This window comes from Ursus americanus, chromosome 20 (assembly GCF_024610735.1).
Source record: "Ursus americanus isolate L20-20 chromosome 20, mUrsAme1.1.p, whole genome shotgun sequence".
Classification (NCBI taxonomy): domain Eukaryota; kingdom Metazoa; phylum Chordata; class Mammalia; order Carnivora; family Ursidae; genus Ursus; species Ursus americanus.
This window is the reverse complement of record NC_142146.1, coordinates 35,099,522-35,112,286: the sequence shown is the minus strand read 5'-3', so window position 1 is coordinate 35,112,286 and position 12,765 is coordinate 35,099,522. Positions and strand designations below refer to the sequence as shown.

The 12,765-nt window shown below is 37.4% G+C and overlaps 1 protein-coding gene across 4 annotated transcripts in view; it reads left to right on the top strand.

Moving 5' to 3' along the window:
- Window positions 1-12,765, top strand: part of PIK3CB (phosphatidylinositol-4,5-bisphosphate 3-kinase catalytic subunit beta) — a 184,630-nt gene that overhangs the window by 157,794 nt on the left and 14,071 nt on the right. For 3 of the 4 annotated variants that reach the window (XM_087870221.1, XM_045791870.2, XM_045791871.2), the window contains 3 exons: window positions 2,369-2,547; window positions 3,348-3,457; window positions 5,114-5,192. In XM_087870221.1, coding sequence (XP_087726347.1) covers window positions 2,369-2,547; window positions 3,348-3,457; window positions 5,114-5,192 — 368 coding nt within the window. Of the gene's footprint in view, window positions 1-2,368; window positions 2,548-3,347; window positions 3,458-5,113; window positions 5,193-5,319; window positions 9,669-12,765 lie in introns of those variants that run through there. The other variant, XM_045791872.2, reaches the window with a different exon arrangement.

Sequence of the window (12,765 nt, the reverse complement as noted above, 5' to 3'; positions counted from 1 at the left end):
CCTCAGAGATCCCTCTTAGCAGTAGCCTTTATCTATACAAAACAAGACAGAAAAATATGCACCTTAATAGATAATCAGTGACCAAGAAATGTTACTGTGTCCTGGCCAGAAGCTCCTGTATGCACCACCAGTTCCCATGGAACCTCAGACTGGGGAAGGGATAAACCAGCAAATCCCAAGGAATTTGGAGTATGGACTAATTCCAAATAAAATGGAGAACCACAGCTGCCTCCAACAGTTCCCAATATGGAATCTGGGGAAGGATTCCAAACAAACAGAGAATTGAAGACTAAACTGTCAGCAGTTTCCAATGTGGAATCCAGGGACAGAACTAAGATTGGGGTTTTCCACCTGGAAAATTGTATTCTGAAAAGCTAGAGGCTTAGGTCTGGGCAGACCTGTCTGCCAGCTGAATTGGGCTTCAGGGTGAACTGCCAGCTAAGCTGAGTTCTGGGCAGAGCTATCTGCCAACTCAGTCTGACCTGCCCTGTAACAGGAAGCCAATTAGATCAGGAGCTTGATAAAAGAGAGCAGAGCTCAGAGCTGAGAGGAAAATGGCGAGAAAGATAGTAAATTCAAAATGGTTCACGGTACTACCCTTCGTTTCTCATCCCCGAGTGCCACGGGAAGTTTGCTTCAGATCCTGAAGCTGCCACAGAAAATTCAATTGAGTGAATATTAATTGGCTTTATTAGTTGAATCATGAATACAGGAGTATCTCACCTAGCATATAGAGTGGATCTTCCCCAAACTTTTTACCAAAGCCTATAAGGCCCCACTTGATGAAGTCCTACTTCATTGACCTCACTCTTGATCAGACCACACCATACCACACCATACATTTCTTTGGTTCTCTGGGACCCTCAGCTTGACTTTCATAGCATCAACCATATGACATATGTATGATTATATTTTTACTCTTAATTGATGAGTAGCAAGGGGAAGACTCTACGTTTTACGTGGCAGTTTTTGTTATCACTGTAAACCTATGGAAAGACAGGGTGTTGAAACACTTTAAAGTATTTGACTTATGGCCATGTGGGTATTTAGGACACTATTCCAGGAAATGGATATCAACACAATTAGTGATGGGGCCTGAAAATTCCCAACTGTACAAACATAGAAGAAATTCAAATTTGAAATACTTCAAAAAGTTCCTGTTTGCACAGTCTGTTTCTCAACTGGTTCCCTTTTCACCAGTGTTTGTACAGCTCCTGAAACTGTTGAGAAATGGAGTGTCTGTGGCTAACTTGGCAAGCTTCAGCCATCTCGATTTTCATCAAACTACATAGAACCTTCCAGTTTCCTGTGAGCAAGCCCTCAGCCTGTCTATAAAAACTGCATGACTGAATTCATCTCCCTACAGAGTCTTAGTGGTTTCTTTTCATAGAAGCAAAGTTCGAAAATGAAAACATTGCTTAAAATAAATCTCCTGTTAATGGAGATTCAAACCAAGGTGTTCATAGTGTGTGTTGTGTACATGTTTTATATGCTTGCTATTTATAGTCCATTTACATGTTAATATAAATGTGTTTATATTAACAAGCTGTTTCAGCTTTAATAACATAATAATAAAATAAAGTCCTTCTTTATGGTTTATGGTTGGCCAAGGCTGTTTCTAATGGATTTTTGTGTAACATGACGTGGAAAGACTTAAATTTATAAACAATGAAGTTGACTTTTAGACACAATGGTTTTGATTCAGTTGGCCGCTGTTGATTGACCTTGTACTAACTGCATAAGTTTTTTTTTTTTTTTAATTTGCATAAGTTTTGATAGAGTTACTTCATAAAAACAAGTAATGTAGACTTGGGCAACAAATACTATTCTCTATGTTCATATTTATTTTATTACACAATAATTCATTTAACTATACTACTCATGGAAAGAGAATATAAGAGTATATTGAGAAGATGTCTCACCAGAGTGGTGACAAGAACTAGATGTTAAGGTTGAACGGCAGGAGCCCCGGGATTACTTGTACACAGATTTTCCTCTTGTACTGTGAAGCTGGCCAAATGGAGTGGTTCATCAATCTGCAGAGTTCTGAGTACTTTGCCATACTTACCTTCTTAACCACAATCTATGTCCCTTTACTTTTCTCTGATTTTTAAGATTTCATTTAAGAAAAGGATTAAAGAACATTTGAAAAATGGTGCTTTAAGTAACAAGTGATTAAAATGAGTTTTTTACTCTGTTGTATCTAGCATGTTTGTCATAAACCAAGTACTGATTTTACTTTGGCCGATTGTCAAGTATTTGTATTGGGGAGAGGAAAGGAGTGGCTATTAATATGATCACCTGATACTATAGTACTTTATATTATTTTTAACAATAAATTTTGTTGGTGGGGAAACTTATTTTTCAGGTTGAAGCCCTCAATAAGTTAAAAACTTTAAATAGTTTAATCAAACTGAATGCAGTGAAGCTAAACAGAGCCAAAGGGAAGGAGGCCATGCATACTTGTTTAAAGCAGAACGCTTACCGGGAAGCCCTCTCGGACCTGCAGTCGCCTCTGAATCCGTGTGTTATCCTCTCAGAACTCTAGTAAGTGACCATCTTTGCTGTGCTCAGTGAATTTTCATGAAAATAGCAATGCAGAAAGGATTTCTGAGTGACTGCCTTGCAGGAGCAGTAGGGCTAGCTGTTAGCCTCCCTAAGCACAATGTATTTAAAGAAGGAAAATCTTAAATTTCTCAAAGGTTATTCTTGTGTGCATTAGGATGTATGCCTATTAGCTAAATTCACCTGTGGGGTTCATGACAGTTACTACAAGTTATTTTCCTTTCAATTGTATGTGACTAAATTTGTTTTCTAAGAGTTAAAAATCCTAAGTATGCAAAATGTTGGCAACCATCATAGATTGTTTACTAATTTATTTTCCTATTTGAAAGATTATTTCTCACTGTTTTATTCCCTTCAAAAGTACTAATGGAAAAGCAATGATATGTATTCCCATATGTCCGTATTCAAAATTGATCCCTCTTTAAGAAATCAAGAATGAACTCATAAAAATCCTAATTTTAATCCAATGATATGATCTGGTTTGTATTGACTATGTATAATAACATAAGGAAGAATAAAGAAAGAAAAGGAGGAATTTTAAATGTAGGTAGTGAGAGGGACGAATCTGGGTTTTCAGTCTAGCCCATCTGGCATCACTACATTCTAGCCAAAGCTGTCGTCCTAGTTACTTTTTTACAAAGAGGATATGTAATAGTTCTGACTTCTGCAGACTGAATGAAACAGGTGAGGGTTTTCCCCACGTCTAATATATTGTGGCAAAATTACAGTCTTGCTTTTTCTTTACGTGGAAGTGGGCTAATTTTCCCCTTGTTTGATTTCAGTGTTGAAAAGTGTAAATACATGGATTCCAAAATGAAGCCTTTGTGGCTCGTGTACAATAACAAAGTGTTTGGTGAGGATTCAGTTGGAGTGATTTTTAAAAATGGTGATGGTATGTACTGAGGTTATTACGGTACCGAATTCATTAGTATTTTTCATTTGTTGTCAGTTTGCTTTGTCTGAAAGGTGATGTATAAATGTGTAACAGATGCTAGCCAAGAGGTAGTTATCAATGGTCATAAGATTGAATTTGGCATGTCCTAAATCCCCCTTTTTTCCTCTTAAAAAAATAATGTTTACAGCTTACTTATATACATTGTTCTAATAAATCTTTCTTCCCCCTGCCCCCAAAAATACAAAGTCTAATTCTTTGGTAAAAAGCTTGTGAAATACAAGAGAGTATTTTCAATAATATATTCATATATTCTGTTTCCGTGATAGCAATTTCGATATTGTTGCCATAGTTTTGTATTTTAATTAAAATATCTTACTGACCCATATTTTCAAAAGGAAATGCCTCTGAGGTGATTACACCAACCAGAAGGCAGTTATGACAACCACCACTTGTTAGTTGTATGACTGTAGACAAGTCACATAAAATTCACTTAGCTTCAGGTTCTTCATGTCCATAAGAATTATGGTATTTGTGTGTTGTGTTTATTAAAAGGAATTCTAGGAACATAAGTAAATGTGCTTATATCTATTTTAAAATGAACTTAGGGTGTTTTGCTAGACATCTAACCCCACTTGACCATATGAATGTCATTATGTGTTAGTACTTTCACAGCCCTCTGTTAGCTCAAAATTATCCTTAGATATGATAATAAACAAAATCAACTGTTACAGTTCTGTAACCCATCATACAATTACTTAAATGATTTTTAAGAACTTCTGTGCATTGTTAAACACAACCAGAAAAGAAAAAAATTAGCAGTGTGAATTTTATGGATGCTGTACATAGCATAACTGTGTTATATAGTATTACAGTATCCATACAATTAGTATAGTAGCTTATACGTGGTAAACAATGAAAAATACTGTTGTTGTTTTTTTTTCCTTAAGTAATCTCTACACCCAACATGGGGCTTGAACTCATGACCCTGAGATCAAGAGTTGCATGTTCTGGGGCGCCTGGGTGGCTCAGTTGGTGAAGCGTCTGCCTTCGGCTCAGGTCATGACCCCAGGGTCCTGGGATCGAGCCCCACATCGGGCTCCCTGCTCAGCAGAGAGCCTGCTCCTCCCTCTGCCTCTGCCTGCTGCTCCCCATTTGTGCTCTGTCTCTCTCTTGCTATCTCTCTCTGTCAAATAAATAAAATCTTAAAAAAAAAAAAAAAAAAAAGTCGCATGTTCTGACTGAGCCAACCAGGTGCCCCAATTAAAAAAATTGTTTAACTTAATTTAGTTAATAGTGTTTTGGGCACATGCTAACCAAAAAACCTAGCATATTTTGAAGATTTTATTTATTTATTAGAGAGCATGAGAGAAGGGTGAGGGAGAAGCAGACTCCCTGCTGAGCAGGGAGCTCAATGTGGGGCTCAGTCTGAGCCAAAGGCAGCCACTTAACTGACTGAGCCACCCAGGCACCCCTAAACCTAATATTTAACAAAATAAATATGGTCAACATTAAAATTTTGGGAAAATATTAGCACAGTATTTGTCATTGGTTTTAGTTAATTCTGGCTGAATTAGCCAATCTTGAATTAATGTTATGAGACAAAAATGGAAAGCATTTATAATAAAGCAGGATTCCCCCCCCCCCCCCACTTAGATTTACGACAAGATATGTTGACACTCCAAATGCTGCGCTTGATGGATTTACTTTGGAAAGAAGCTGGTCTGGATCTTCGGTGAGATTTCTAGTGAATTTATTTTTGTCTCATGTTGTATTCCTTCCACAGCAAAATTTTTAAAACTTCTTTTTAATTCCTTCCCTCCTGCTATTATTATTAATTGTTCATGGTAATATTTATATAGCATTTTACAGTTTATGGTGAACTATCAAATACATTGCCTTACTGAAGCCTCATCAGATGTAAAACTTACATGTACAGAGATTCCAGAAAGAAAGAAGAGGTTTGAGCTTCCAGTAAAACCTGGGCAGACAGCAAGAGTCACACTCCATCTAACCTATGGTTTTGAAGGTGCTCTCCTGGAGGATGCACTGGTTGGTGGTCATGAGAATGACAAAGCCAGAGAAAGGCCTGCCTGTCTTCTTAGCCTGGTAACATTGATTCCTCTACCTTCCTGAAAGGGAAGTGTTCAGGGTTGCTTTTAGGGTTTTCAGCTTGTCACCATTATTAGGGGTAGACAGCAGAACAGGTTTATGGCAACAGAAAAAAGAAAACGTATTTTAAAAGTTTAATCCTTATCAAATCTTCTGAGGTGAGGAGCAAATGAAGATAATTACAAACAAAATGTCGATTATATAACAATATAAGATTTGAATCTTATAACCTAAAAAATTAAAAATCAAGCCTCACACTGGGCATAATATTCATAATGAACAGGACAGAAGTCTATAATAATCCTAAATGTTTAAAAAGCTTATAGAAAGAAATTCGGAGAAAAGATGTGAAAAGGCTATTCATACAAGCTATAAAATAAATACACTAATAATTATGTGAACACAGTCAATTCCAGCATAGAAGTACAAATTACAAGAATAGTTGGATACCACTGATAAACTAGTCTGCGATACTGGTGAAGCAACAAAAACACAATATTTTCGTATACCTTTGTAAATTAATATAAGCCTCCCTGTATCAAGTTTTTTTTATATCCTCTATCTGATATTTCCAGAACTTACTTTAAAATTAGAAATGTGGAGGGGTTCAGTTGGTTAAACGTTTGAGTCTTGATTTCAGCTCAGGTCTTAATCTCAAGATGGTGAGTTCAAGCCCTGCGTTGGGCTCCACGCTGGGCATGGAGCCTGTTAAAAAAAATTAAAAATGTAGACAAAAATTTATGCACAAAGATATTCATCCTTGCTTTATTTACAATAAAAAAAATTAGACCACTGTGGTTAAGTGTCCGACTCTTGATTTTGGCTCAGATCATGGTCTCAGGGACCTGGGATTGACCCCTGCGTCAAGCTCCCAGCTCTGCAGGGAGTCTGCTTGTCTGCTTCTCCCTCTGCCCCCCCCACCCGCCCTTCCCCTACTTCTCTCTCTCTTTAAATCTTTTAAAAACATAATGTACCCATATGACCAAGTATTTCAGGTGTTTTAAATTACTGTTCATAGAGAATTGCTTAACAGTTTGGAGAAAGTGCTTATCTTCAAATGTCAAAAAAAGTGAGGTGCAAAAGTGTTTTCATAGAATTATTTCACCTGTATTAAGAACTCACTGAAAAGTGACACACTAAAATGTTGACAGAAACTAAAATGGTAGGGGCGCCTGGGTGGTTCAGTCGTTAACCGTCTGCCTTCGGCTCAGGGCGTGATCCCAGAGTCCTGGGATCGAGCCCCACATCAGGCTCCTCCACTGGGAGCCTGCTTCTTCCTCTTCCACTCCCCCTGCCTGTGTTCCCTCTCTCGCTGGCTCTCTCTCTCTCTGTCAAATAATAAATAAAATCTTAAAAAAAAAAAACTAAAATGGTAATAGATGTTATTTCTGGGTGATGTAATTAAAGGCAGTTTCACCCTCTACTTCATATACCTGTTTTCTTTCTTTCTAAACATTTTATTTTTAAGTAATTTCTACTCCCAGTGTGGGGCTTGAACTCACAACCCTGAGATGAATAGTGGCATCCTCTACTGACGGGGCTAGCCAGATGCACCTTGTGTACCTGTTTCTGTAGTTCTTAAATGGGCTTGTATTCTTTTTTTAATTGAGGATTAAAAAACAGTAAGCGTGTTTCATGATAGTAATACAGGTCCATACAGTTTTAAACTTTTTTTCTATGCTAGTTGATGATTTTCCTCTTTTACCTAATTCTTTATATTTTATTTTTCTAAATTGTGGACTATTTTACCCATGAAAGTACAGAAAATAACCTACAATTTTTATGTTTTTACATTGGGACTTAATAAATATATATTTAGCAATTAAATGATAGTTATTAACATGTTTTCAACTTTTTAAAAAAGGAATTAAACATACAGATAAAGTTAATCCATTCTCATCCTATTCTGCCTTCTCACATTTCAGAATTAACCACTATTTTAAAGCTGTAATACGTATATTTTTGTGCTTTAACTATACATTTGGTATTTATTATACGTTTTGAACTTTAAATAAATGCTGTTATATCACATGTAACTTTTTCTTTTTTTCCTCAACATTTTTTGGGATTTATTAAGATTAATATGTGAAGTTCTAATTTGTTATTTTCACTTCTTTATTAATGCTTTGAATAAATATAAAAATTTATTCATTCTTCTGTTACTAGCTATTTACATTCATTGTTTTTTCCAACAATAACAAAAGCTTGAGTTTGAACCCTTCTAAACAGCTCACAGTTCACACATGTAACAGGTGTGTTTAGTTTATGTAGCTGGAAGTGGAATTGCTCCATCATAAGGGATGTGTATGGTCAGCTTGACTACCATTGTCCAAATAGTTGTAGCAGTATTATGTTACCACCCAGAAATATCTCCTTGCCAATCAGACTTGTTGATTTTTTGCAAATCTAATGGATATAACATGGTAGATCGTAGTACTTTAATTTGCATTTCTTTTATAAATAGCTTGGTTCTTTGTGTTTTCAATGTTGAAAAGTACTGTGTTGTTCTCTCTGCTATAAGTTACCTAGGTTCCTTTAAGGTTTATACTTTTTGTTATGTTATTTAAAAAAAATTTTTTTTCTCTGTGCCATTATCTTTAAAGATATTCTTCTAGGGACGCCTGAGTGGCTCAGTCAGTTAAATGTCTGCCTTTCGCTCGGGTCATGATCCTGGAATCCCAGGATCGAGCCTCTCATCAGACTCCCTGCTCAGCGGGGAGCCTGCTTCTCCCCCTCACCCCACTTGTGCTCTGTCTCGTGCTCTCTCTCTCAAGTAAATAAATCTTTTTAAAAAAGATATTCTTCTATATTTTATTTTGCAAATTTTATTTATTTGCAAACTTAGTGTGCTTTTTCCTTTTCTCTCTCTGCAAAGGTTTGCTTCTGGTGTTGGTTTTTTGGAATCCAGGTCTTTTTTGACTACTGATTTTTCTTAATGGTTATTGGACTCAGCAGTTTTTTTTTTTTCCCTCTTGAGTCAGCCTGGAGGCTAAAAATTGTCCAGTTCATCAGTGTTTTCAAACTTATTATCATACATCTTTTGTAACATTCTCTTGTAATTTTAAAACCTCTTTTGTGTTTAATTTTTCTTTTTTGCATGTGTAAAATTATTTTATGTGCACTGTTTTTCTTTATTAGTCTAGAGGTTTGCTTCTTAGAATTTTAAAAGAAGGAGCTTCTAGTTTTGTTGATCATTTCTGTTTTATCATTGGTTACCTCTTTATGATTTCCTTTTAGTTGTGTTTATTCTGTACTGACTTTTTTTTTGACAAGCAAGTTGAATCAAGCATTTGACTCTTGATTTTTGGCTCAGGTCATGATCTCGGGTTGTGAGATTGAGTCCTGCATTGGGCACCACGCTGGGCATGGAGCCTGCTTAAGATTCTCTCTGTCCCTCTCACTGTTCACTCCCTGCCCCCACTCATGCTCTCTCTCTCAAAATTAAAAAACAAAAACAAAAAACCTCTGATAGCTTTATGGGGTTTCTGTTATATGTAACTGTCTTCTTTTGTCTTGCTGCTTTTTAAAAAAAAATTTTGTTTAAATTAGCCAACATATGGTAAGTACATCATTAGTTTCAGATGCAGTGTTTCAATAATTTATCAGTTGGGTATTGTCTTGCTGCTTTTACGTTTTTTTCTTTATCACTCTATTTTCTATTTTAATTATAATATGTCTTGGTGTGGGTCTGGTTTTTTTTTTTTTTTATTTTGTTGGGGGTTCTGTCTGACTCCTGGATCTGGATATGTTTCCTTCCCCAAATTAGGGTAGCTTTCAGCTATTACCTCTTCAAATACTCTGCCCCCTTTTCTCTCTCTTCTTCTGGGAATCCTATAATGTGAATGTTACTACATTTGATGGAGTCACTGAGTTCCCTAAGTCTATTATCATTTTGCATAATTCTTTTTCTTCTCTTTTATTCATCTTGATTACTTTCCATTAATCTTTCTTCTAGGTCATTAATTCATTCATCTGCTCTTCCAGTCTGCTGTTACTGCAGCAAGCATGTTTCTAATCTTGTTTATTGCACTCTTCATCTCTGGTTATTTTTTTTATCTGTGTGTTAAGGGTCTCACTGATGTCTTCCACTTTTTTTTTTTCAAGTCCAGTGGGTATCTTTGTGATCATTACTTTAAATTCTCTGTCAGGCATGTTACTTATATATGTTTTACTTAGATCTCTAATCGTGGCCTTGTCGTGTTCTTTAATTTGGCACAAATTCCTCTGTCTTCCCATTTTGTCCAAGTTGCTGTGCCTGCTTCTGTGTGTTAGGAAAGTCTGTTCTTGAGGGTAATGGCCTTATTAAGAAGAGGTCCTGGGGCGCCTGGGTAGCGCAGTCATTAAGCGTCTGCCTTCGGCTCAGGGCGTGATCCCAGCGTTACGGGATCGAGTCCCACATCGGGCTCCTCCGCTGGGAGCCTGCTTCTTCCTCTCCCACTCCCCTGCTGTGTTCCCTCTCTCGCTGGCTATCTCTCTGTCAAATAAATAAATAAAATCTTTAAAAAAAAAAAAAGAAGAAGAAGAAGAGGTCCTATGGTGCCCTGCAGTGTAGTGTCTCCTGTTCTGCAGGGCCTGGCACTTCCAGGAGTGTTTCCAGTGTGTGCTATATGTGCTCTGCTGTTGTGTTCTGGCTCTTTTATCATCTGCAAAAGCTTTCTTTGCCTCTTGTGGGCACTGTTTGGTCCCTGGCCTGAATGTGATTTTAACTAGGGCTCTGGAACCGGTGCCCTGTATAACTCCTGGATGGGGAGATGTAATGCTAGAAGGGGTTTGGGGCAGTGTTCTGGGAGAGGGGGCCTGCTTTGCTGAGCCTAAGGCAAGAAGGACTGGGAAGGGCAGATCCACCAGAGCATGGGGAGGTGAGGCTTGGTGTAAGCAAGTTAAGTAGTGGATATTGGCTTTGCACTGGTTCTGGCAGGTAGCTCTACTTATGCTGAGGGGTAGGGGAGGGAAATGGCGCCTTCCAGTTTCTTTGTTTCTGGAGGGGTCTCTCCTTGAAGCCTGCTTTTCTGGGATGCTCCAAGATGAACAAATAACCTTCCCACTATGCACCCCAGGCACTCTTCAGATAGCCGTTTCCATGCTGTCTGTTTGCAGGCTGTTTGCCCTGCCTTCTCTTCAGGAACAGGCCCAATGCTGACCTTTAGGACTCTAGGCTTTAAGCCCTGCTGGTTGTAAGAACTCAGAAAATTTGGGCTCTCTTGTTTTCCAAGCCAGTTGCTACAGGGATTGTTTTTCCCTGTGTGCTCCCCTGTGGCGTAGTCTGTCTCTCGCCATTCTCCATGACCATGGCTCCCTCCCCACCGCAGTGCCCACAGTACATTTCTCTCCCATGTGGTGTCTCTGCGCTTCCTGCCTTCTTCATTGTGGCGTCTTCTCTACCTTTGGTTGTAGAGTTGGTCCTGCCAGTCTTCAGGTCAATTCCTGGGGTACTTAGAATGATTTGATAGTTACGTAGTTGTATTCATGGAATGAGGTGAGCCTGGGGTCCTCCTGCTCTGCTGCCATCTTTCCACTGGCTCAACTCCTGGTCTAGTTTAAATTATTATAACTTCCAAATGCATTGGATTTTTTGTTGCTGTTGTTTCTGGTTTCTAATTTTATTTCTTTATTGTCAGAATTATGTGGTCAGTATAAATCAATATCATATTTCTTAAGAATTTCTTTATGCTTTAACAAAAATGTCCAGTTTTCGAAACATCCCATTTGTGAGTAAAAAGATTCCATATGCTGTAATTATTAACAGCAAGGTTGTAAGTCAGTCTATTTTATGAATTTTGTTAACTGTGTCCATATCTATACTCTCATCAAATTTTACTTATTTTTCACTTCACAGGTATGTTAAAACCTCCCATTGTAATTGGCATTTGTCAGTTTTTGCTTGCAGTTTTGTTAGTTTTCTCATTGTGGTTTTAATTTGTATTTCCCTAATAACTAATGATGTTGGCCAGCTTTTAATATGTTTATTGGTCATTTGTATATCCTCTTTGGAGACATAGCTATTGATGTCTTTTGCTCATTTAAGTTCTTTTTTTTTTTTTTCCAGTAATCTTTACCCCCAACATGGGGCTCCAACTCATGACCCCTAGCTTAAGAGTCAGATGTTCTTCCTACTGAAGCAGCCAGACACCCCTCATTTGCTCATTTTTGAATTGGATTGGTTGCCTTTTAATTTTAGTGTTGTATGAATTCTTCGTGTATTTTAGATACTAGACCCCATTAAATAAATTATTTGCAAATGTTTTCTTGCATTCTGTGGGTTGTCTCTTGAGTTTTTTGATAGTGACCTTTGATGCACAAAGTTTTTAATTTTGATGAAATCCAATTTATCTATTCTTTTTTTTTATATGTATATATTTTTAGTGTCAGGTTTAAGAAGTCATTGCCTAATACAATGTCATGAAAGTTTATGCTTATGTTTTCTTCTGAAAGTTTTAGTTTTAACCCTTATATTAGAGATCATCAATCCATTTTTAGTCAGCACTTTTATATGGTATATTGTAGGAGTCCAGTTTCTTTTTTTTTTTTTTTTAAAGATTTTATTTATTCATTTGACAGAGAGAGAGAGCCATTGAAAGAGGGAACACAAGCAGGGGGAGTAGGAGAGGAAGAAGCAGGCTCCCAGCAGAGGAGCCCGATGCGGGGCTCGATCCCAGAACACCGGGATCACGCCCTGAGCTGAAGGCAGACGCTTAACGACTGAGCCACCCAGGCGCCCCCAGTTTCTTTTATTTGTATTTGGATATCCAGTTGTCTCAGCGCCATTGTTGAAAAGACTATTCTTCCTTCAGTGAATTGTCTTGATACTCTTGTCATATGTCAGTTGAATGTATATGTGAGGGTTTTTTTCTGAACTCTAAATTCTATTTCATTGATCTACATGTCTGTCTTTATGCACAGCCTTGATTACTGTGGCTTTGTATTAAGTTTTGAAATCCAGATGTGAGTCCTCCAACTTTTGTTCAGTCTCTGTTTTTATTTATCTGCAAAATCTTAATTCCTCCTTTGTTTTTGAAGAATAGTTTTTCTGGATATTGAATTCTCAGTTTTCAGTCTTTCAGCATGTTTTAATATGTCCTCACAACTGCTTTCTAGCCTCTAAGATCTCTGATAAGAAATCAGTTAATTTGGCAGGGTTTGGGGGGTGGTCTCTGTAAGGGATGAATCATATCTCTCTTGTTGTTTTCAAGATTCTC